The 19,771-nt window shown below is 39.0% G+C and overlaps 1 protein-coding gene across 1 annotated transcript in view; it reads left to right on the forward strand.

Annotated features, from left to right (window-relative positions):
* The window catches only part of LOC137206686 (cytochrome P450 3A29-like), a 29,789-nt gene continuing 10,018 nt past the window's right edge, over window positions 1-19,771 (forward strand). The window contains exons 1-9 of the mRNA XM_067705672.1: window positions 1-71; window positions 597-690; window positions 2,623-2,675; window positions 5,289-5,388; window positions 9,548-9,661; window positions 9,908-9,996; window positions 11,093-11,241; window positions 14,107-14,234; window positions 15,335-15,401. Of these exons, the coding sequence (XP_067561773.1) occupies window positions 1-71; window positions 597-690; window positions 2,623-2,675; window positions 5,289-5,388; window positions 9,548-9,661; window positions 9,908-9,996; window positions 11,093-11,241; window positions 14,107-14,234; window positions 15,335-15,401 (865 nt within the window). The remainder of the gene's footprint in view (window positions 72-596; window positions 691-2,622; window positions 2,676-5,288; window positions 5,389-9,547; window positions 9,662-9,907; window positions 9,997-11,092; window positions 11,242-14,106; window positions 14,235-15,334; window positions 15,402-19,771) is intronic.

Genomic DNA, 19,771 nt, shown 5'->3' on the forward strand with positions numbered 1-19,771 from the left:
ATGGACCCAATCTCAAGCTTTTCCACGGAAACCTGGGTTCTCCTGGCTACCATCCTCGTGCTTCTCTATATGTGAGTAACTGTCCAGGCTTGTCTCCTCTGTGATCTTGGACTTGGGGTGCTAATCAGGTCTCCCTTTCCTTGTCTGTTTTGAAGATCCAAGTTAATGGACCAGAAGTTGCTAAAGCTTTGGGTACTACCAAAAAAAAACCTTTTCCCCTTTCTACCTAGAATGAGAATCTCCAAATCATGGAAGAGTCAAGTAACTAATAAACATGATTAATTCCCTGGAAGATTCCTGCCTCAACTTCTCAGGAACACTCAAATTGGAAACATTTATCAAGTATTCATTCTAGGATTGGGACGGTGAAGACTTCAGCTGCTTTTATCTAATCATCATTACTTTTTGTGGGTCTCACAGTGCAGGTGGGAAAGGAGGTGATGAGTGGATGTAATATCACTTTTGGAATCACTGTTATTAGTTATCACCTACATGTTACCTCCCTAGGTTGACTGTCCAGTTCTGAGTCAGTGACTGGCCAGCTCCAGCACTTACTACACAATCCCTGTGACCTGGTTTCCTCTTTCACTTTATAGATACGGAACTTATTCACATGGACTTTTTAAGAAGCTGGGGATTCCTGGGCCAACACCTCTGCCTTATTTTGGAAATATTCTGTCCTACCAAAAGGTGCGTGATGTTTGAGCTCCAGCTTTGCTTCTTCTGGTTGCAAATCTCAGCTGAGTTCCATGATAAAATTTCCCCTTCTCAAGAGAAAGGTCTGAAGTTTCATGCTTTCCAGAAACGACACCATAGGCTCCACTCAGCACATGGCCAAGTTTACCCCATGGCTCCATTTTCAGCTGTTAGGAGCCTCAGGTTTTGCGGCCTCAGACAGCCCAGCTCTCTAGCTGATTCAGCACAGGACTTGATTTTCCATCTGGTGAGTATTGTGAAGAGGATTTTCTTTCTGCCAGGTGCAGATTCCCAGGAAGGCACCATCCCCTTAGTATTAGGAGAAAAGCATGAAGAGGGTGCCTGGTCGTGGCTTATTAAGCTGCCTACACTACAGTCAGACTTTCCTTTTGCTAGCATGTGCTGTGGGTACCCTTTTAAAAGAAATTCCTCCTGGATTGATTGGAAACTTCACTTTCTGAGGCAACCCTAGTACTCACCGTTGAGTAATTTGCACATACTTGAATTCCCTCAAGAACTGCTAACCCCAGAAGTTATTTCCATGCTCTAATCCACCTCTTGTACCGGTGACTATTTTGGAGATTTGAGAGATGGAACAAGAACTTTCTGCTTTACTTCTGTGTCTTCAGAGGAGGCACCTCATGGATGAGTTTGAGCAGAGAGAGAGTATAACGGAGACTGGATAGTGGTTGTCTTCGACTTCAGATATTTAACTACTAAATGAACTGTGGTTAAAAAACAAAAAAACAAGGCAGAATTACTTATGGAAAATCACTAGAAAGGACAGGATTTGGCAAAATTATTAAAATTTTAATTTAACTGAACAGAATGTACTAGGTGGCATATGGACTATGAATTCTGGCTGAGCCTTGATATTAATCCAGCTCTGATGCCTTGCCCAGGGCCTGGCCCCTGAAATGAAGGTCATGAGCTACGTCCATGTGTCCAGGGGGCAGAGCCTTGTGTGTAGGCTGCTCTCTGGCTCAGATTTCCTTTCCTGCAGACATAAGCCTTGTTTCTCAGATCCTGATTCTCCCAACTGAGGTCTTCATTGTCTCATTACTGCCTGTGAACTTCATGAACTGTTTTCTCTCTGAAAAAGCAATAATTTATTTTCCACCTTTCCCGGATGAACTCCTTAGTAGATGCACTCCGAGACCCACATTTCTGGGACTTTCTTTTGCATAGTTAAACCATCAAATATCACAGCAGAAAGTTAGCTACAGGAAGGTTTTTGTTGTTGTTTGTTTTTAAGTTACAGAAGTGAAAACTCAGGGCAAGTGTTTTAATTGCACTGTCCTTTGTCCTTTGTGTAGTTGTGGTATCTCCCCATCTTTTCCGTGCTGAGCTGGAAAACTAGAAGGCGATCTACTTTGTCATTCATTCATTCACTCACTCACTTTATCACTCACCACACGCCCTAGATGTTTTGTTTACTGCTAGACCCAAAGAAGTTACTGGCGCCTTAACTCCCTTATTCTGCTAGAATTCTAGAGGGGGCTCATGAGATAAATGAAAAGGCTGCTTAACTAGGAGATGCAAGTGTGTGTAGGAAACTCTTACCCTCAGCTTCAGTTTTCTCACTTGTCCCTGGAGGATTAACTCAGAGGGTTATGAGATTTTAGAGACAACACGGTGCTCAAGCAAAAACCCTCAGAAAGACAAGGAGTAATTAGTATTCATTGACAAGGGTAAGTGTTTAGTATCTACAATACTCAAAGAAAATTCGAGTGATTTTAAATTCTCCATTTCAAAAATCTCCTCTATTTTGTCTTCTTTCCCCTAAGATGTCTCTGAAAAAGTGTTTCCTTGCATTTGCCAGTGGGAAATAGGAAGCCTGATACCATGCGATTCAAGTAATTTTTGTCCTAATTAGAGGTAAAGTTCAATACATTTAAACTAATAATCCAATTTTTTTTCTTGCAGGGTATTTGGGATTTTGACAATAAATGTTTTAAAAAGTATGGGAAAATGTGGGGGTGAGTATTCTGGAAACTTCCATTGTGTAGACTTGTTATGATGTGGCGCCCCCTTGTGGTGTGGAGGACAGTCTCAGTCCAGAGCTTCCTAGGATGAAGTCATCTATCGTAAAGCTTTGGAGGCTTGTTCTACCAGGGATCCCAGATGTCACCAGGTGTCCTGGTCCACAGTCTGAGTCAGGCCTGGAGAGTCACAGGTCATCACTTTGCTCCAGACTTTGAGGCCCAGGGACTCCTAACATCACTTTATGCCCAGTACCTTGCTCTTCCCCCCTTCGCCATTTTTTCCTTCCTTGGGGCACCTTTAATTGCATAAAATGCATTATTCCAGAACATTCTAATATCTGCTCACAAATGTATGCTTTTATCGTCTCCCACATGATTCACTTTTAATTAAAAACCAAAACTCCTTTACCTAAATTTTGGATTTAATATGTCCTTTTCAAAGAAGGACTCGGGGGTATAGGTAACAAGAAAAGGAAACCATTTCTGCTCAGCTTTTTAAAAATTTCTCTGCACTTATGTAGTTTAGTTTGTTTTTTTTTAAGTCAAGACTTTTCAGTAGACGTGTATACTGGTATTGCTTTAACTACTCTATTCCTCTGACTTTGAAGAGATGTGGGATATTTCTAACACATAGTGTTTCCGATGGGCTGAAGGACTTGATGATTTTGTAGAGTGGCCCCAGCTGATTGCAGTGGCTGGTCCCTTTTGCAGCTGCTGGAGGTTTGGTGCGAGCAGCAGGAGAGGTGTAACGTGGTGACTATTTGCCAAAAGCAAGTGGGAGAAAGTTCTTCCTCTCTGTACCTCTTCATCTTCTCTCATCAAGTTCTCAGAAACCATAGGGCTCTGCTGAGTTGCCATGGCCCCAAAAGGCAACGTGATTGCGTGGAAAAACACGTAGCACTGGATTGCCACTGGACCAGCTCCAAATGCCCCTCCAACATTTAGTACTTTTGAGCTCTGGATGGAGTCACTCTTTCATAGTAGATCCCAGTTCTCTTTTTAGAAAATGTTTCTCATGTTTAGGTGTAAATAAGAACCACCTGGGAGGGCTTGTTAAAAATTAAGCCTTGGGCCCCACCCGCCAGCAACACTGAACCTGGAGGATCTGGGATGGGGCCCAAGAATCTGAATTTTAACTCAGAGTGTAAGAAATACTAAGGCTGGAGTGACATCATGAGTATAAAGGGTCACCCCAAACCACTATCCCTTCTCCACCCAGGTGTTTTTGAAAAAACATGATGGGAAGAAGGGAAATCATCCAAGAAATATGGTCAGTCAGATGAAAAAGCAGATTAAGTGCCTCCTCAATCCCTTCCGTCACTGCTTCAACACTAAATGCACACGACACTCACTTAAACCCTCTCAGTTTTAGTTCTCATCCATTTTTATATGTGATCACAAAACCATCTGAAATTCCTGTGTGAAGTCAGAGGAATAATAGGTAACATGCAGAAAACCTTCCATTGTGTTCTAGCCATCGCAAACGATTGATAGAGGAAACAAAATGCCGGAAGACAGTGTGATTAACTTAGAGTCAACCTCATGCCAGTGGCCCATTCCCATGAACGGGCATCCTGACAGTCAGGAGATCAGGCCAAATTGGGATGTGTCACATTTGAGGAGTCAGCTTTGTGTGGTACATGTGTCAAAAGTGGACCTGCCTAGCTGCTGATGGATGTCAGTCACCAACATGGAGCCCTAGGCCCTCTTGGAACCCATGTCGAAGAATAAATATAAATAGTGAAAAGAAAATATTTTAAAAATGAATTTATACATGTTCCTCTGAATTACTTGATTCTCTCAGTCCTTTTGTTTCAAATCCTTGATGCTACCAAGGATATCTCCTTGTTATTTAAAATATGATTTCCTTTAAAAAAGTATAAAGTAAGCGTATTTTTGAAAATAGAGCAAAGAAACCTTTCATAATCCTACTTTCACTTTTGAGCATTCTTGATCTTCTTCCATTTGCAGATACATTGTACATATTTATGATCAGTGTGTCTACAAGTTTCAGCTATTACATCATTGCATTTTTCATGCTTTTGATATATCTTCAAAAATGACAGAATGGGTGGACTCTCCGTAATTAATTATTTTTTTGTTTCAAGTTAATTAACTTGCCTTCAATTATTTACTAAGCTAACTTATGTTTTGATATGAAATATTTTAAAGCCCTAAGAATTATGAAGTTGGTATAGGAAATACCCATACACACACCACCTAGACCTAACCCATGTTTTTTTTTTTTTTTTTTTTTTTTTTTTTTTGCGGTACGCGGGCCTCTCACTGTTGTGGCCTCTCCCGTTGCAGAGTACAGGCTCCGGACGCGCAGGCTCAGCGGCCATGGCTCACGGGCCCAGCCGCTCTGCGGCATGTGGGATCTTCCCGGATCGGGGCATGAACCTGTGTCCCCTGCATTGGCAGGCGGACTCTCAACCACTGCGCCACCAGGGAAGCCCCCTAACCCATGTTTTAATGTTATTTCTAACCATGATCTCTAGTAGTAGGGATTATGTAACATCTAGTTGAAAATCTGGACTTCTGGTTGTGGCTCCAGCTGCAGAAACTGGCTCATTAAGTTTAATCAGCTCTGTTTTCCCTACACAGGTTTTTTGATGGTCGACAGCCCGTGTTGGCTATCACAGATCTAGACATGATCAAAACAGTGCTAGTGAAAGAATGTTATTCTGTCTTCACAAACCGGCGGGTAGGCATGCATTTTAAATTTTTAATTAATTAATTATTAAATTTTCATTTTGAAATAATTATAAATTCACAGCATGTTCTCAAAAGAAAAAAATACATGTTATGTACCCTCGTCATGTTTCTCCCAATGATAATATCTTGAAAAATTATAGTACAGTATCAAAGCAGGAAATTGACATTGATTCTATCCACAGAGCTTATTCAGTTTTAATCAGTTTTTTGTGCACTCATTTTTGCGTGTGTGTTGCTGTATGAAAATTTATCATGTATTTAGGTTTGTGTAACTACCTCCATCAATATATAGAACTGTTCCATCACCATAACACCCCCTCCTACTATTCTTTTATAGTCACCGTGAGTACCTTGTCTTTTCCTCTTATCAGGGTCTTTAGCACAGCAAAATTTTTTTTTTTTAATTTTGATGAGGCCAGTTTTGTCAATTTTTTCTTTTATGGGTTGTACCTTTGATGTCAAGTCTGAAACCTCTACCTAGTCCTAGGTTCCAAAGTTTTTCTCCCTTATTCCTCTAAACAGTATATAGTATTATGTTTTACATTTAAGTCTATGATCTTTTTTTTTTTTTTTTTTTTTTTTTGCAGTACGCGGGCCTCTCACTGTTGTGGCCTCTCCCGTTGCGGAGCACAGGCTCCGGACGCGCAGGCTCAGCGGCCATGGCTCACAGGCCCAGCCGCTCCATGGCATGTGGGATCCTCCCAGACTGGCGCACGAACCCATGTCCCCTGCATCGGCAGGCGGACTCTCAACCACTGCGCCACCAGGGAAGCCCAAGTCTATGATCCATTTTGTGTTGATTTTTGTATAACATGTGAGCTTAGGTCATAGTTCTTTTGTCTTTGGGGTTTTTTTTGGTTTTTTTTTTTTGCCTGTAAATGTCTGCGTTGTTCCTCCACCATTTGTGGAAAGACTCCTTCCTTCATTAAATAGCTTTTGCACCATTGTCAAAAATCATTAGGGCCTATTTCTGTGGGTCTATTTCTTACTCTCTGTTCAGTTCATTGATCTACGTATCTATCCCTCCCCCAGTACCACACAATCTTGATGACTGTAGTTGCACAGTAAGTCTTAGCAAGTAGACTATCCCCCCCACTTAATTTTTTTCAGAATTGTTTTAACTATTTTAGGTCCTTTGCCTTTCCCTACAAATTTAGGATAAGCTAATCTATGTTTGCAAAATACTTGCTGAGGTTTTGATAAGAATTGAATTAACCCTTACATCAACTTGGGGAAAATCTATATTTTTACTAGGTCACATGTTTGAATCTATGAACGTAGTATTGTTTCTCAATTTATTTAGGCTTTCTTTGATCATTTCACAGCAGTCTGTAGTATTCAGCATAGAGATTTCATACATGTTTTGTTTTATTTACACCTAAATTATTTCATTTTCTTTAGAGTGATTGTAACTGGTACTGTGTTTTTAATGTGCTGTCACATATTCATTGTTATCATATAGAAATGGGGTTGAGTTTTGTGTGTTGATCTTATATGCTACTAACTCGCTCAGGTCATTTATTAGTTCTAGAAGTTTCCCTATTATTTCCTTGAGAACTTCTATACTGACAATTATGTCAACTGAAAATAGCAACACTTTTTTCTTTTCCAATCGGTATGCCTTTCATTTATTTTTCTTGTCTTGCTGCACTAGCTAGAACTTACTGCACTAGTTCAAACTTTTTATAATGTAGGAAAAGAATGGTGCATTTTTCCTGAGCTTTCACCACCTAAAATTTTTTATTGGTTTATTTTGGACAAAAGAATTGTATATACTCAAGGTGTACTCAACATGATGCTTTGATATATGTATATGTTGTGAAATGATTACCACAAACTAATTAACACATACATCCCCCCTCATGATTACCTTTTGTGTGTGAGTGGTATGAACGTTTGAGATCTACTCTTTCAGTAAATTTCAAGTGTGCATTACAGTATTATTAACTAGAGTCACCATACTGTAAATTAGGTCTCCATTTATTCACCTGATAACTGAAAATTTGTACCCTTTGATCAATATCTTCTCCCCCTCCCCCATCCCATCTCCCACTAGCCTCTGATAAGCACCATTCTTCTCTATGTTACTATCAGTTTGAATTTTTTTGTTTTTTTTAGATTCCATATATAAGTGAGATCATGTGATATTTATCCTTCTGTGTCTGGCTTAATTCACTTAGTGTGTTGTCCTCAAGTTTCATCCATGTTTTAGCAAATGGCAGGATTTTCTTTTTTCAAGCTGAATAACATTCCATTATATATATAATTATTCACACACACACAAACACGCACACATTTCTTTATCCATTCATCTGTTCATCTGCATTTAAAGGGATTGTAGGTCAGACTTACCGTTGCCATTTTCTTAATCCAGGTGTTTCATAGATTCTTTGTTTCTTCTTTTTCTCTTCTTCTTGTCTCCTTTGTTATTTCATGATTTTTTTATAGTGGTATCTTTGATTCCTTCTTCTTTATCTCTTTATCAACTATAGGTTTTACTTACTGGTTAGTGAAGCTTACAGAAAACATCTTATACATACATATAACAGCCTATTTATTCTCATTCAAAAGCTGAATGTTTTTACTCTCCCTCCCCTACTTATTTTATGTTTTTGATGTCATAGTTTATAGTTGATCCTTGAACAGTGTTGGGGTTAGGGGTGCTAACCTTCCCTGTAGTCAATTTGCATATAACTTATAGTCCGTCCTCTGTTATGTGGTTCCTTTGTATTTGAGGTTCCTCCGTCCGTGGTTTCATATCCACAGATTCAACCAATCATGGATCATGTAGTACTGTAGTATTTACTATTGAAAAAAATGCACCTGTAAGTGGACCTGCGTAGTTCAAACCTGAATTGATTAAGGGTGAATTGTACATCTTTTTATATTGTGTATCTATTAACAAATTATTTTAGCTATACTTTTTAAAAACTCTTTTGTCTTTTAACATTTACCCTAGAGTCATAAGTGACTTGCACACCACCATTACAATATTACTGTATTCTGAATTTGACTATATATTTACATTTACTAGTGAGTTTTATTATTTCATATGATTTCATGTTACTAGTTAGTGTTCTGTCTTTTCAGCTTGAAGACCTTCCTTGTAAGGCTGTTCTAGTAGTGACAAATTCTTTCTGCTTTTGTTTGTCTAAAAATTTCTTTATTCCTCCCTCATTTCTGAAGGATCCCTTTTTTGGGAAAAGTATTCTTGGTTGGTTATTTTTTCATTAAATGTTTTATATATTTTAACAATGAACTCATTTGGGCCTGGGATATTTTATGGAGAGATTTTAAGTTAGTACTTCAATTTATTTACTTGATCTTTGCAAAGTACTGACTTTTTTTTTTTTTGCTATAGTTTTTTTGTTTTGTTTTGTTTTGCTTTGTTTTTGGCATATGCCCTTTATCAAGTAGAGGAAGTTTCCCTCTCCTCCTAGTTGATGAGTTTTCATCATGAATGGGTGTTGGAAATATCTGTTTTAAAATAAAATTTTATTTTGGAAGAATGTGGAAATTTCCAAGCAGCTTGGTTTGATAGCCAGTCCCAAGTTGAGATAGAGAATTACCTTTTTTCCTTCTTATCCTGGGCAAAAAATATAGGGGAAAATGTTTTTTGTGTAATTGCATTATTTCTTCAGACTAGCAAATAGATTCCTAATCTTTCAAGTGCTAAGCACTGTTTTTAGAAACAATCACCATATCAAGACATCCCTTTTTCCACTTGCTCAGGCTTTAGATATATGTAAAGACAGAACCTGTCTGAGTCAACATACACTTTGCCAAGGCTATCTGGCTGTCTGTCACCAATACCCTTGTACTTTGCACAGCCCAGGAGGATGAACTAGGTCTTATGCCTGTCTGTTCCTCTGGAAGAACAGTTCTCCTACTATGTGGGTCATTTCATTTAAAAGGAGATTGGCATATAAAGTCTGGAAATGATGTCTGGTGGCTGGATGTCTCCTTGACCCTCACAGGAAGCTATGCATTTGGGATAAATATTTATTGAGCATCTAGCATAGGGCCTGCTTCCAAGTAGACAGTCACTAAATATTTGTTGAATAATTGGTGCACATTGAACACAATTTCCAAAAATGTCGAGACTTTCAAAACTTATGTAGGGTAAAATGTGTTTTTTTCAACTCTAGACGTTTGGTCCAGTGGGAGTTATGAAAAATGCCATCTCACTGGCTGAGGATGAACAATGGAAGAAAATACGATCATTGCTGTGTCCAACCTTCACCAGTGGAAAGCTCAAGCAGGTAAGAAAAGAAGAGGACTTTCAATTAGAAACTTAAAGAATAAGGTAGGAAATAAAATCACAGTCCTTTTCCAGGGAGGAGGCTACTAAATTTGAGCTTCCTAAAATAGCCTTTTATCTTCACCTCCTAGAAGAGACATTATGAGAGTCCTTATCAAATGTCACTTCTCCATTCATGGGAAAGTCAGGTCCTTCTAGGACTTGAGTCTCCACATTTAACCTCGGGTGGTGTTTATTTTGTGTCTAGATGTTCCCCATCATTAGCACGTATGGAGATGTGTTGGTGAGGAACCTGAGAAAGGAAGCAGAGAAAGGCAAGCCCATCACCGTGAAAGAGTAAGTAGGGGTGAGGCTGCTGGTACCTGAGCTCCACTGAGACCCTCCAGCTGCCTGCCAGGGAGCCAGATTCCCACTGCTGAGTTACAGTAGTGACCAGACAGAAGTAGGTATGTGGTGGTACAACTCCCAAAGGCCCATCCCAGAAAGAGAGGTGGCTCACCAAAAAAAAAGCAGGACAGCCAGGAGAGAAGGAAGAAACGTGACTGCACCCATCTTGAGTGTGGATGGCATGGAATGGTGGCAGGGAAGAGACTTGGTACATACTGGTAGGCAGTGGGTGACGTACAATCATCACAATATGGAACTCGGAACAACTTAGATCTCTTCACAATCTGGCTGAGGACACCTGCAAATACTGAATGTTAAATCTTGCCACCACTCCCCTTTCTGTCAGTCCAAAAAGTCAGAAGGCCTCATACAGGCTATGGGTAGGATGACCATAGAATTGATCATTTTTACTCTTTACCTTTTACAGAAATGAGTCTGCCCTCAGGTCAACCACAGACCACTGGAGTTGAGGAAGTGTGGGTCTTTCAGGGTCCTTAGCAGGGGTGTAAGACAGTGAGGGATGATGTTCCTGGCAACTCAGAACAGGGTGCTACTGTTCTGTAATTCACTGAAGAGGAATCAGCTCTGAGCACAGGTTCTGTGGTGAGGCAAGATCCATATCAGCGTCCCCTTTCTTGACTCCCCCAGGACGAGTTAATTTTACACCCTTGGTTCTGCTCAGACACAGTCCTTATACACCTATTATTGCCTGTAGTCAAAACACACTACTGTACTTTGTCTGATTATGGGTGTCTATCCCTCTATGACTGAGCTCCTTGAGTTTGTGGGGGGACGTCTAACTTGCCTTAGTGTCCCCAGCCCTCCTGACACAGGGCCAGCTGCATCACTGGCACCTCAGACACACCTCATGTGTGAGTGATAGTAGCATAGACTCTGCCATGGACCAACAGGTGGTTCTGAAAGAGTGTGGCTCTCTACCTGCCTTGTCTGGGCATCTGATTTCACATGCACTTCTTGTTATATGTGTTGGGTAAGGAGAGTAAAGAGGTGTTGATTTTAGTTGTTCCTATCTTTCTCTACGCAGCTTCTTTGGGGCCTACAGCATGGATGTGATTACTGGCACAGCATTTGGAGTGAACATCGATTCCCTCAGCAACCCACAAGATCCCTTTGTGGAATATACTAAGAAGCTCTTGAGATTTGATTTCCTTGATCCACTCCTTATCTTTTCAAGTATGTGGACCACTATATTTCTTTTTCTTTCCTTCGTTCGTTCCTTCCTTCCTTCCTCCCTTCCATCTCTTTCTTCCTTTTATAGATATCTATATTGAGATATAATTTATATACCATGTAATTCACCCACTTAAAATGTACAATGCAATAATATTTAGAACCTAAGTGTCTGTTGACATATGGATGAAGAAAGCGTGGTAGGTATATGTACGTGCATGTGGGTGTGTGTGCACACGTGCAGTGGAGTTCTAGTAAGCCATCAAAAGGAAGGAGATCCTGCCATTTGCATAATGTGGATATACCTTGAAGGTATTACGATAAGTGAAATAAGTCAGACAGAGAAAGACAAATACTTAAATGCTAAATCAAAAAGAAGAAAATCAAACTCATAGAAGAACTATTTCATAGTTTTGATTTACCAGAAGTGGGGTTGGGTGGTGGGGGAAGTGAATGAAGGTGGTCAAAAGGTACAAACTTTGAGTTATAACATAAATAAATACTGGTGGTGTGATGTGCAATGTGACTACAGTTAAAACTGCTATATGATATATTTGGATGCTGCGAGGTCATAGAGCTTTGCTTATTGCACCTTTGTGGTATAAGTTTTGAAATCAGGAAGTATGAGTCCTGCAACTTATTTCCATTTTTTTTTTTTCCCCAATATTGGTTTGGCTCTTCTGGGCCCCTTGAAATTCCGTATGAATTTTAAATTCAGCTTGTAAATGTCTACAAGGAAGCCAGCTAGGATTCTGACAGGGAATGTGTTAAATCTGTAGATTTGCTATCTTGACAATGTTAAGTCAAGATAGCAAATGTTAAATATTAAATCCTGATACATGAACATGGGATGTTTTTCATTTACTTCGATCTTTATTCCAACAATGTTGTGGTTTTCAGAGCAGAAATTTTGCACTTTTTTGTTAACTTATTCCTAAGTATTCTATTTTTTACTTTATTATAAATGGAGTTATTTTCTTAATTTCACTTTTGGATTACTTATTGCAAGGTATAGAAATACAATTGATTTTTGTGTATTGGTCTTGTATCCTGAAACCCTGCTGAACTTGTTAATTAGTTCTAATAAGTTTTTAGTGGAGTCTTTATAATTTTCTATATACAAGATTATGTTATCTTATGATAGAGATCGTTTACATCTTCATTTCCTATATGGATACGTTTTATTTCTTTTTCTTCCCTAATTCTCCTGGCTAGGACCTCTAGTACAATGTCGAGAAGAAGTGGTGAGAGAAGCTTCCTTGTCTTGCTCTTAAACTTAGAGGAAATCATCCAGTCTTTGACGATTAAGTATTGCGTTATATGTGGGTTTTTGTAGATGGCCTTCATCAGGTTGAGGAAATTCCCTTCTGTTCCTTTTTGCTGAGTGTTATTATCACAGGAGGGTGTTGGATTTTGTCAGTTGCTTTTACTGTATATTTAGATGGTCATATGGTTTTGTTCTTTATGCTATTGAAACTGTGTATTACACAACCTTGCATTCCTTGAATTAAACCCCCCTTTGTTGTGGTGTATACCTCTTTTTATATTTTGCTGGATTCATTTGTTGAGGATTTGTGCATCCATGTTCATAAGATATGTTGGTCTGTAGTTTCCTTTTCCTATGCTATCTTTGCCTGGTTTTAGTATCAGATTAATACTGGCCATATAGAATGAGTTTGAAAGTGTTTCATCCTCTTCTATTTTTCAGAAGAGTTTCAGAAAAATTGTTGTAATCCTTCTTTAAATATTTGGTAGTATTCCCCATTGAAACCATGTGGACCTGAGCTTTTCTTTGTCAAATTGTTGTTTTTCTCTTGATTACTAACTAAAACTTTGTACTTCTTACAGGTCTATTCAGATTGTCTATTTTTTTTTTTTTGCATCTGTTTCTGTATCCATTTTATCTAAGTTATCGTATTTATCGGCATAGAGTTGTTTATGGTGTCCTTTATAGTCCTTCTCATTTGTTTAATGTGAGTGGTAGTCTCCCTTCTTTAGTTTCGACACGGGCAATTTGTCTTTTGTCTTTTTCTCTTGGTCAATCCAGCGAAAAAGTTCTTTTAAAAGAATCAACCTTTTGTTTCATTGATTTTCCTCTATTGTTTTTTTATTCTCTAGTTCATTAGTTTCGGCTCTCATCTTTATTATTTTCTTCCTTCTGTTTGCTTTAGTTTTCGTTTGCTCCTCTTTTTTCAGAATGTTAAGGTGGAAAATTATTAGGTTATTGATAGGAAATTTTTGTTCTTTTAAAATGTAGGTAAATAAAGCCATACATTTCTCTCTGAGCACTCCCTTTGCAACATTCCATTGGTTTTGGTATGTCTTGACTTCATTTTTATTCACTTCAAAGTAATTCCTGATTGCCCTTTTGATTTCTTCTACAACCCATTGGTTATTTAGGAGTGTATTGTTTAATTTCCACACATTTGTGAGTTTCCCAATTTTCTTTCTATTATTGATTTCAAATTACATTCCATTATGGTTGAAAGACATACACTGTATTAAATCTATCCCATTATTTTTTTGAACACCATGATTAATTGAAGTAGCAGACTATGGTCTGTTTTATCCAAAGAAACTGTAGTTCAGTAGATAAAAGTCAATGAAGTCCAAAATGTAATCCTGTTCCTCTGGTCGTGTGAAAGATAGAGGGAGGACCACTGATCTCACTACTATAGTGATGACCCCTATATGTGGACTTGCCCTTGCTCAGGCCTTGGCTTGGAAGTCTGAGCAAAGGTCATAGAGGGACTGATCCTGATTGAGAACCCTGGTGTCTCTTACTCTCTGATTGGTAGTGCAAATTATAATTGCTCCAGGTAAATTTTGCATTTTTACTCTGCTTTCCTTTTATCTTTTCCCTTACAGCACTTTTTCCGTTCCTTCGTCCAGTCTTTGAAATATTAAATCTCTCTGTGTTTCCAAAAAATGCTGTGAATTTTATCACAAAATCTATAAAAAGGATGAAAGAAAGTCGCCTCAAAGATAAAGAAACGGTAAAATCTGGTGGTGGTGACATGAGGGTGTTCACCTTTTGGTAATTTATTGAGCTGTATACACACGACTTATGCACATCTCAGCATTTTTAAAGGTAGGTAGAGAACTACAGATTTTAGAGTAGAAGAGTTCTAAACTTTGGGGGTAAATAAATATGTAATTTACCTTTAGGGGTAAGTTCTTTGGGGAAGAAGATAAGAAAATGAGTCAGAGAGAAATGTTTAAGTTTAAAATAGGTGTGCCAATTAGTATATCACTGCATAAATACTGTTGAGTTAAGACTTTACCATTTCCCTTCAATAAATTGTCAAAGGATAAAAATTACTGTTTATAAGTGATTTTACTCATATTTCACCAAATATTAGATTGGCAAAGAATCACTTCAAATCCGATCCTCCTATTTTATAGATTTTCCAATGGAATGCCCCATCAGGCACCTGGCGGAGTGTAGTCTGTGTTAAATTTGAGCCCTCTCATAGGCTGGAGTGGGCAGGGGTCTTCTGCTGGCAATGAGGCTGCAAGCTGGTTAAGCCAGCTTTGCCTCATGAGGCCTGGAGGCCAGCACAAGGATGTCTGCAGGTCAGGGGGACAGGGCTGGGTATCCCAGGAAAGCACTGAAAGCTGTGTAGCAATCTGGAAGGATGGGGCTCTTGAAGGTGCTTCTACACAAGCTGCCAGTGAACTCTGCAAATGTCTGGGTATTAATTTATGTGGCTGTTCCTTAAGAATTAAAGCTGGAGGGAAAAAAAGATTGAGGTTTTTTCTTCTTGCTCTCCTGAGCAAACAGGTATGACAGGAGAGAGAGCAGGTAACTCTTTGGTTAAGAAGCTGTTTCAAAAACCAGAGAAACCAAAGATCAGAGAGAGTGAGGACCAAAAAGCAGATGGACATGATGGCTGGGTTTCTCTCAGGGAAACATCATGATCTCCAAGATTTGTAGGTGGATGTTTTGGTCACTGAGGACTTAGTCAGTACTCGTCAGCCTTCTGCTCTTTAAGGGGTCGTATTCTCAGGGAAGAGGTGTGAAATATGCACTCCTGATTTATTTCTGTCTTCACAAGTAACTTTCTGCCATTGACATTTCTCTTTCTGCTTCTAGCACCGAGTGGATCTTCTTCAGCTGATGATTAACTCTCAGAATTCCAAAGATGTGGGCACCCGTAAAGGTAACCAGGGAGAGCTTACGAGGGGCCACTGTGGGGAGGTGCAGAGCTAGGGTGTGGTTCTAAAAATGTGCAGGAAGTTTTCCAGGCAGCTGGAGATTTTTGCCAAATTGAAGGAAGACACGTGGTCAGACAGAAATGGTAGCCAGAGGTACTTTCTAGAAGTACGCAGGCACAACCTTGTTCAGAGCTCGAAGGGCAAGTGTAACAAAGATGTCATGCCCAGCAGTCAGTCATGGTCTGTGGATCACCTACAGCCGAACCTCTGGGGAGCTTGTTTCCAATGTCAATTCTCAGGCTCCTCTGGACCCAGTGAGTCGGAACCTCTGCCTGGAAATTTGCGTCAAGGCTTCATCCCATCAGGAGGAACATTGCCCCAGTGTTGATGACCTTAACTTGGAACACTTGGTTAAAGTTGTGTTCACTAGCTTAGTCTACTGTAAAGTTCAGTTTTTTCCTTTGTCATTAACAAGCAGCTGGTGGGAGAAACCTTTGAGACTGGAAATATAGTGTTCCTCTTCAAATTGTCACCCACTAGTTTTACCATCCATGGATGGTTTTTGACTGAAAACTTCATTACTGTGATGTTTGCAAAATGAATTTGTAATTTCATCATTCTTCTGTATTTATCAGTTGATGTTCTATTTTAAGGGAGAGCTTTCCATTCTCCCCCATCATTTATTTATTTATCTATATCAGTACGTTCTCATGTGTAATTTACTCTCATATCATTTTTTTAACATCTTTATTGGAGTATAATTGCTTTACAATGGTGTGTTAGTTTCTGCTTTATAACAAAGTGAATCAGTTATACATATACATATGTTCCCATATTTCTTCCCTCTTGCATCTCCCTCCCTCCCACCCTCCCTATCCCACCCCTCTAGGTAGACACAAAGCACCGAGCTGATCTCCCTGTGCTATGCGGCTGCTTCCCACTAGCTATCTATTTTATGTTTGGTAGTGTATATATGTCCATGCCACTTTCTTACTTCGTCCCAGCTTACCCTTCCCCCTCCCCGTAACCTCAAGTCCATTCTCTAGTAGGTCTGTGTCTTTATTCCCATCTTGCCCCTAGGCTCTTCATGAGCTTTTTTTTTTCTTTCCTTAGATTCCATATATATGTGTTAGCATACGGTATTTGTTTTTCTCTTTCTGACTTACTTCACTCTGTATGACAGACTCTAGGTCCATCCACCTCACTACAAATAACTCAATTTCATTTCTTTTTATGGCTGAGTAATACTCCATTGTATATATGTGCCACATCTTCTTTATCCATTCATCTGTCGATGGACACTTAGGTTGCTTCCATGTCCTGGCTATTGTAAATAGGGCTACAATGAACATTGTGGTACATGACTCTTTTTGAATTATGGTTTTCTCAAGGTATATGCCCAGTAGTGGGATTGCTGGGTCATATGGTAGTTTTATTTTTAATTTTTTAAGGAACCTCCATACTGTTCTCCATAGTGGCTGTATCAATTTACATTGCCACCAACAGTGCAAGAGTGTTCCCTTTTCCCCACACCCTCTCCAGCATTTATTGTTTGTAGATTTTTTGATGATGGCCATTCTGAACAGTGTGAGATGATATCTCATTGTAGTTTTGATTTGCATTTCTCTAATGATTAATGATGTTGAGCATTCTTTCATGTGTTTGTTGGCAATCTATATATCTTCTTTGGAGAAATGTCTATTTAGGTCTTCTGCCCATTTTTGGATTGGGTTGTTTGTTTTTTTGACATTGAGCTGCATGAGCTGCTTGTAAATTTTGGAGATTAATCCTTTGTCAGTTGCTTCATTTGCAAATATTTTCTCCCATTCTGAGGGTTGTCTTTTGGTCTTGTTTATGGTTTCCTTTGCTGTGCAAAAGCTTTGAAGTTTCATTAGGTCCCATTTGTTTATTTTTGTTTTTATTTCCATTTCTCTAGGAGGTGGGTTAAAAAGGATCTTGCTGTGATTGATGTCATAGAGTGTTCTGCCTATGTTTTCCTCTAAGAGTTTGATAGTGTCTGGCCTTACATTTAGGTCTTTAATCCATTTTGAGTTTATTTTTGTGTATAGTGTTAGGGAGTGTTCTAATGTCATACTTTTACATGTACCTGTACAGTTTTCCCAGCACCACTTATTGAAGAGGCTGTCTTTTCTCCATTGTATATCCTTGCCTCCTTTGTCATAGATTAGTTGACCATAGGTGCGTGGGTTTATCTCTGGGCTTTCTATCCTGTTCCATTGATCTATATTCCTGTTTTTGTGCCAGTACCATACTGTCTTGATTACTGTAGCTTTGTAGTATAGTCTGAAGCCAGGGAGCCTGATTCTTCCAGCTCCGTTTTTTGTTCTCAAGATTGCTTTGGCTATTCGGGGTCTTTTGTGTTTCCATACAAATTGTGAAATTTTTTGTTCTAGTTCTGTGAAAAATGCCATTGGTAGTTTGATAGGGATTGCATTAAATCTGTACATTGCTTTGGGTAGTAGAGTCATTTTCACAATGTTGAGTCTTCCAATCCAAGAACATGGTATATCTCTCCATCTATTTGTATCATCTTTAATTTCTTTCATCAGTGTCTTATAATTTTCTGCATACAGGTTTTTTGTCTCCTTAGGTAGGTTTATTCCTAGATATTTTATTCTTTTTGTTGCAATGGTAAATGGGAGTGTTTTCTTAATTTCACTTTCAGATCTTTCATCATTAGTTTATTCTCATATCATTTTTAACTTTGATTCTAAAATTCTCTCAGGTTTGCCCACTGGATCCCTTTTAAGTAGGCTCCTGTATCCTGTTTTATTTCTTTTTTTATTCTTAAATCGTTTTTTTTCCACTAGACTATTCTTAGAGCAGTTTGGTTCACAGCAAAATTGAGGGGAAAGTACAGAGATTTCAAACATACATCCTCCCCCCACCTACACACAGCCTCTTCCACTATCAAAAGATCACATCAAAGTACAATTGTTACAGTCAATGAACCTACACTGACATATTATTACCACCAAAAGTCCATAGTTTACATTAGTGTTCATTCTTGGTATTGTCCTTTTTATGGGTTTTGACAAATGTACAATGACGTGTATCCACCATTATAGTATATAGAGTATCATTTTCTGAGAACTTCCTCGCTTTCTTTTTTTTTATTGGAATATAGTTGCTTTACAATATTGTGTTAGTTTCTGCTGTACAATGAAGTGAATCAGCTATATGTATACATATATCCCCTCCCTCTTGGATGTCCTTCCCATCCCCCACCATCCCGCCCAACTAGGTCATCACAGAGCACCAAGCTGAGCTCCCTGTGCTATACTGCAGGGTCCCGCTAGCTATCTATTTTACATATGGTAGTGTATTTATGTCAAACCTAATCTCCCAATTTGTCCCACCCTCCCCTTTCCCCCTGTGTCCACATGTCCATTCTCTACATCTGTGTCTCTATTCTGATGCAGGACATTCCAGGTATCTATTCTGTTTCCCTTAACTAGTCCTGAAAGGAGCTCTGGTTTCCTTTAGTGAGAAAGTGTATTTAGAAATCAAAACCTGGGATCTAGGAGTGTTAATTTCTACTATGGTTTCTTTGCTTCTACATCCTTTCGGTGGCAAAGATAAGACCATCAAACATATCATCAAATATATTTACACAAGACTGATGAACATAAGTATTTCTTTTTTTTGTTTGCTTGGTTTTTTAAATTTATTTTATTTATTTATTTTTGGCTGCGTTGGGTCTTTGTCGTTGCGCCTGGGCTTTCTCTAGTTGTAGCGAACGGGGCCTACTCTTCAATGCGGTGCACGGGCTTTTCACTGCGGTGGCTTCTCTTGTTGTGGAGCACGGGGTCTAGGTGCACAGGCTTCAGTAGTTGTGGCACGGGCTCAGTAGTTGTGGCACATGGACTTAGTTGCTCTGCGGCATGTGGGATCTTCCTGGACCAGGGCTCGAACCCATGTCCCCTGCATTGGCAGGTGGACTCTTAACCACTGTGCCACCAGGGGAGCCCCAAGTATTTCTATATCTACTCATAACCAGTGATGTAAACAGAACGTCTCTTTAAAACAAGAATGCCCTCGTTTTTAGTTTATTTCCATGATATGAATACTCACACTTGGTTAATTTCAAGATACCAATGGTTTGACAACCATCTCACAATATTGTTAGATTTTTACAGATTGATTCTTGAGAGAGGGATGAGATGACTCTAGCACACCACTATAAATATATCCACAACTATGTCCCTGTCTATCTATCTGTCTATCTATCTATCTACTTATCTATCTGACATCTATCTAACTACGTGGTCCAATACAAATTTCCGTAGGAAATATTCTATATCTGCACTGTTCAATACAGTAATCACTAGACATGTGGCTATTGAACATATGG

Source organism: Pseudorca crassidens, chromosome 15 (assembly GCF_039906515.1).
Source record: "Pseudorca crassidens isolate mPseCra1 chromosome 15, mPseCra1.hap1, whole genome shotgun sequence".
NCBI lineage: Eukaryota > Metazoa > Chordata > Mammalia > Artiodactyla > Delphinidae > Pseudorca > Pseudorca crassidens.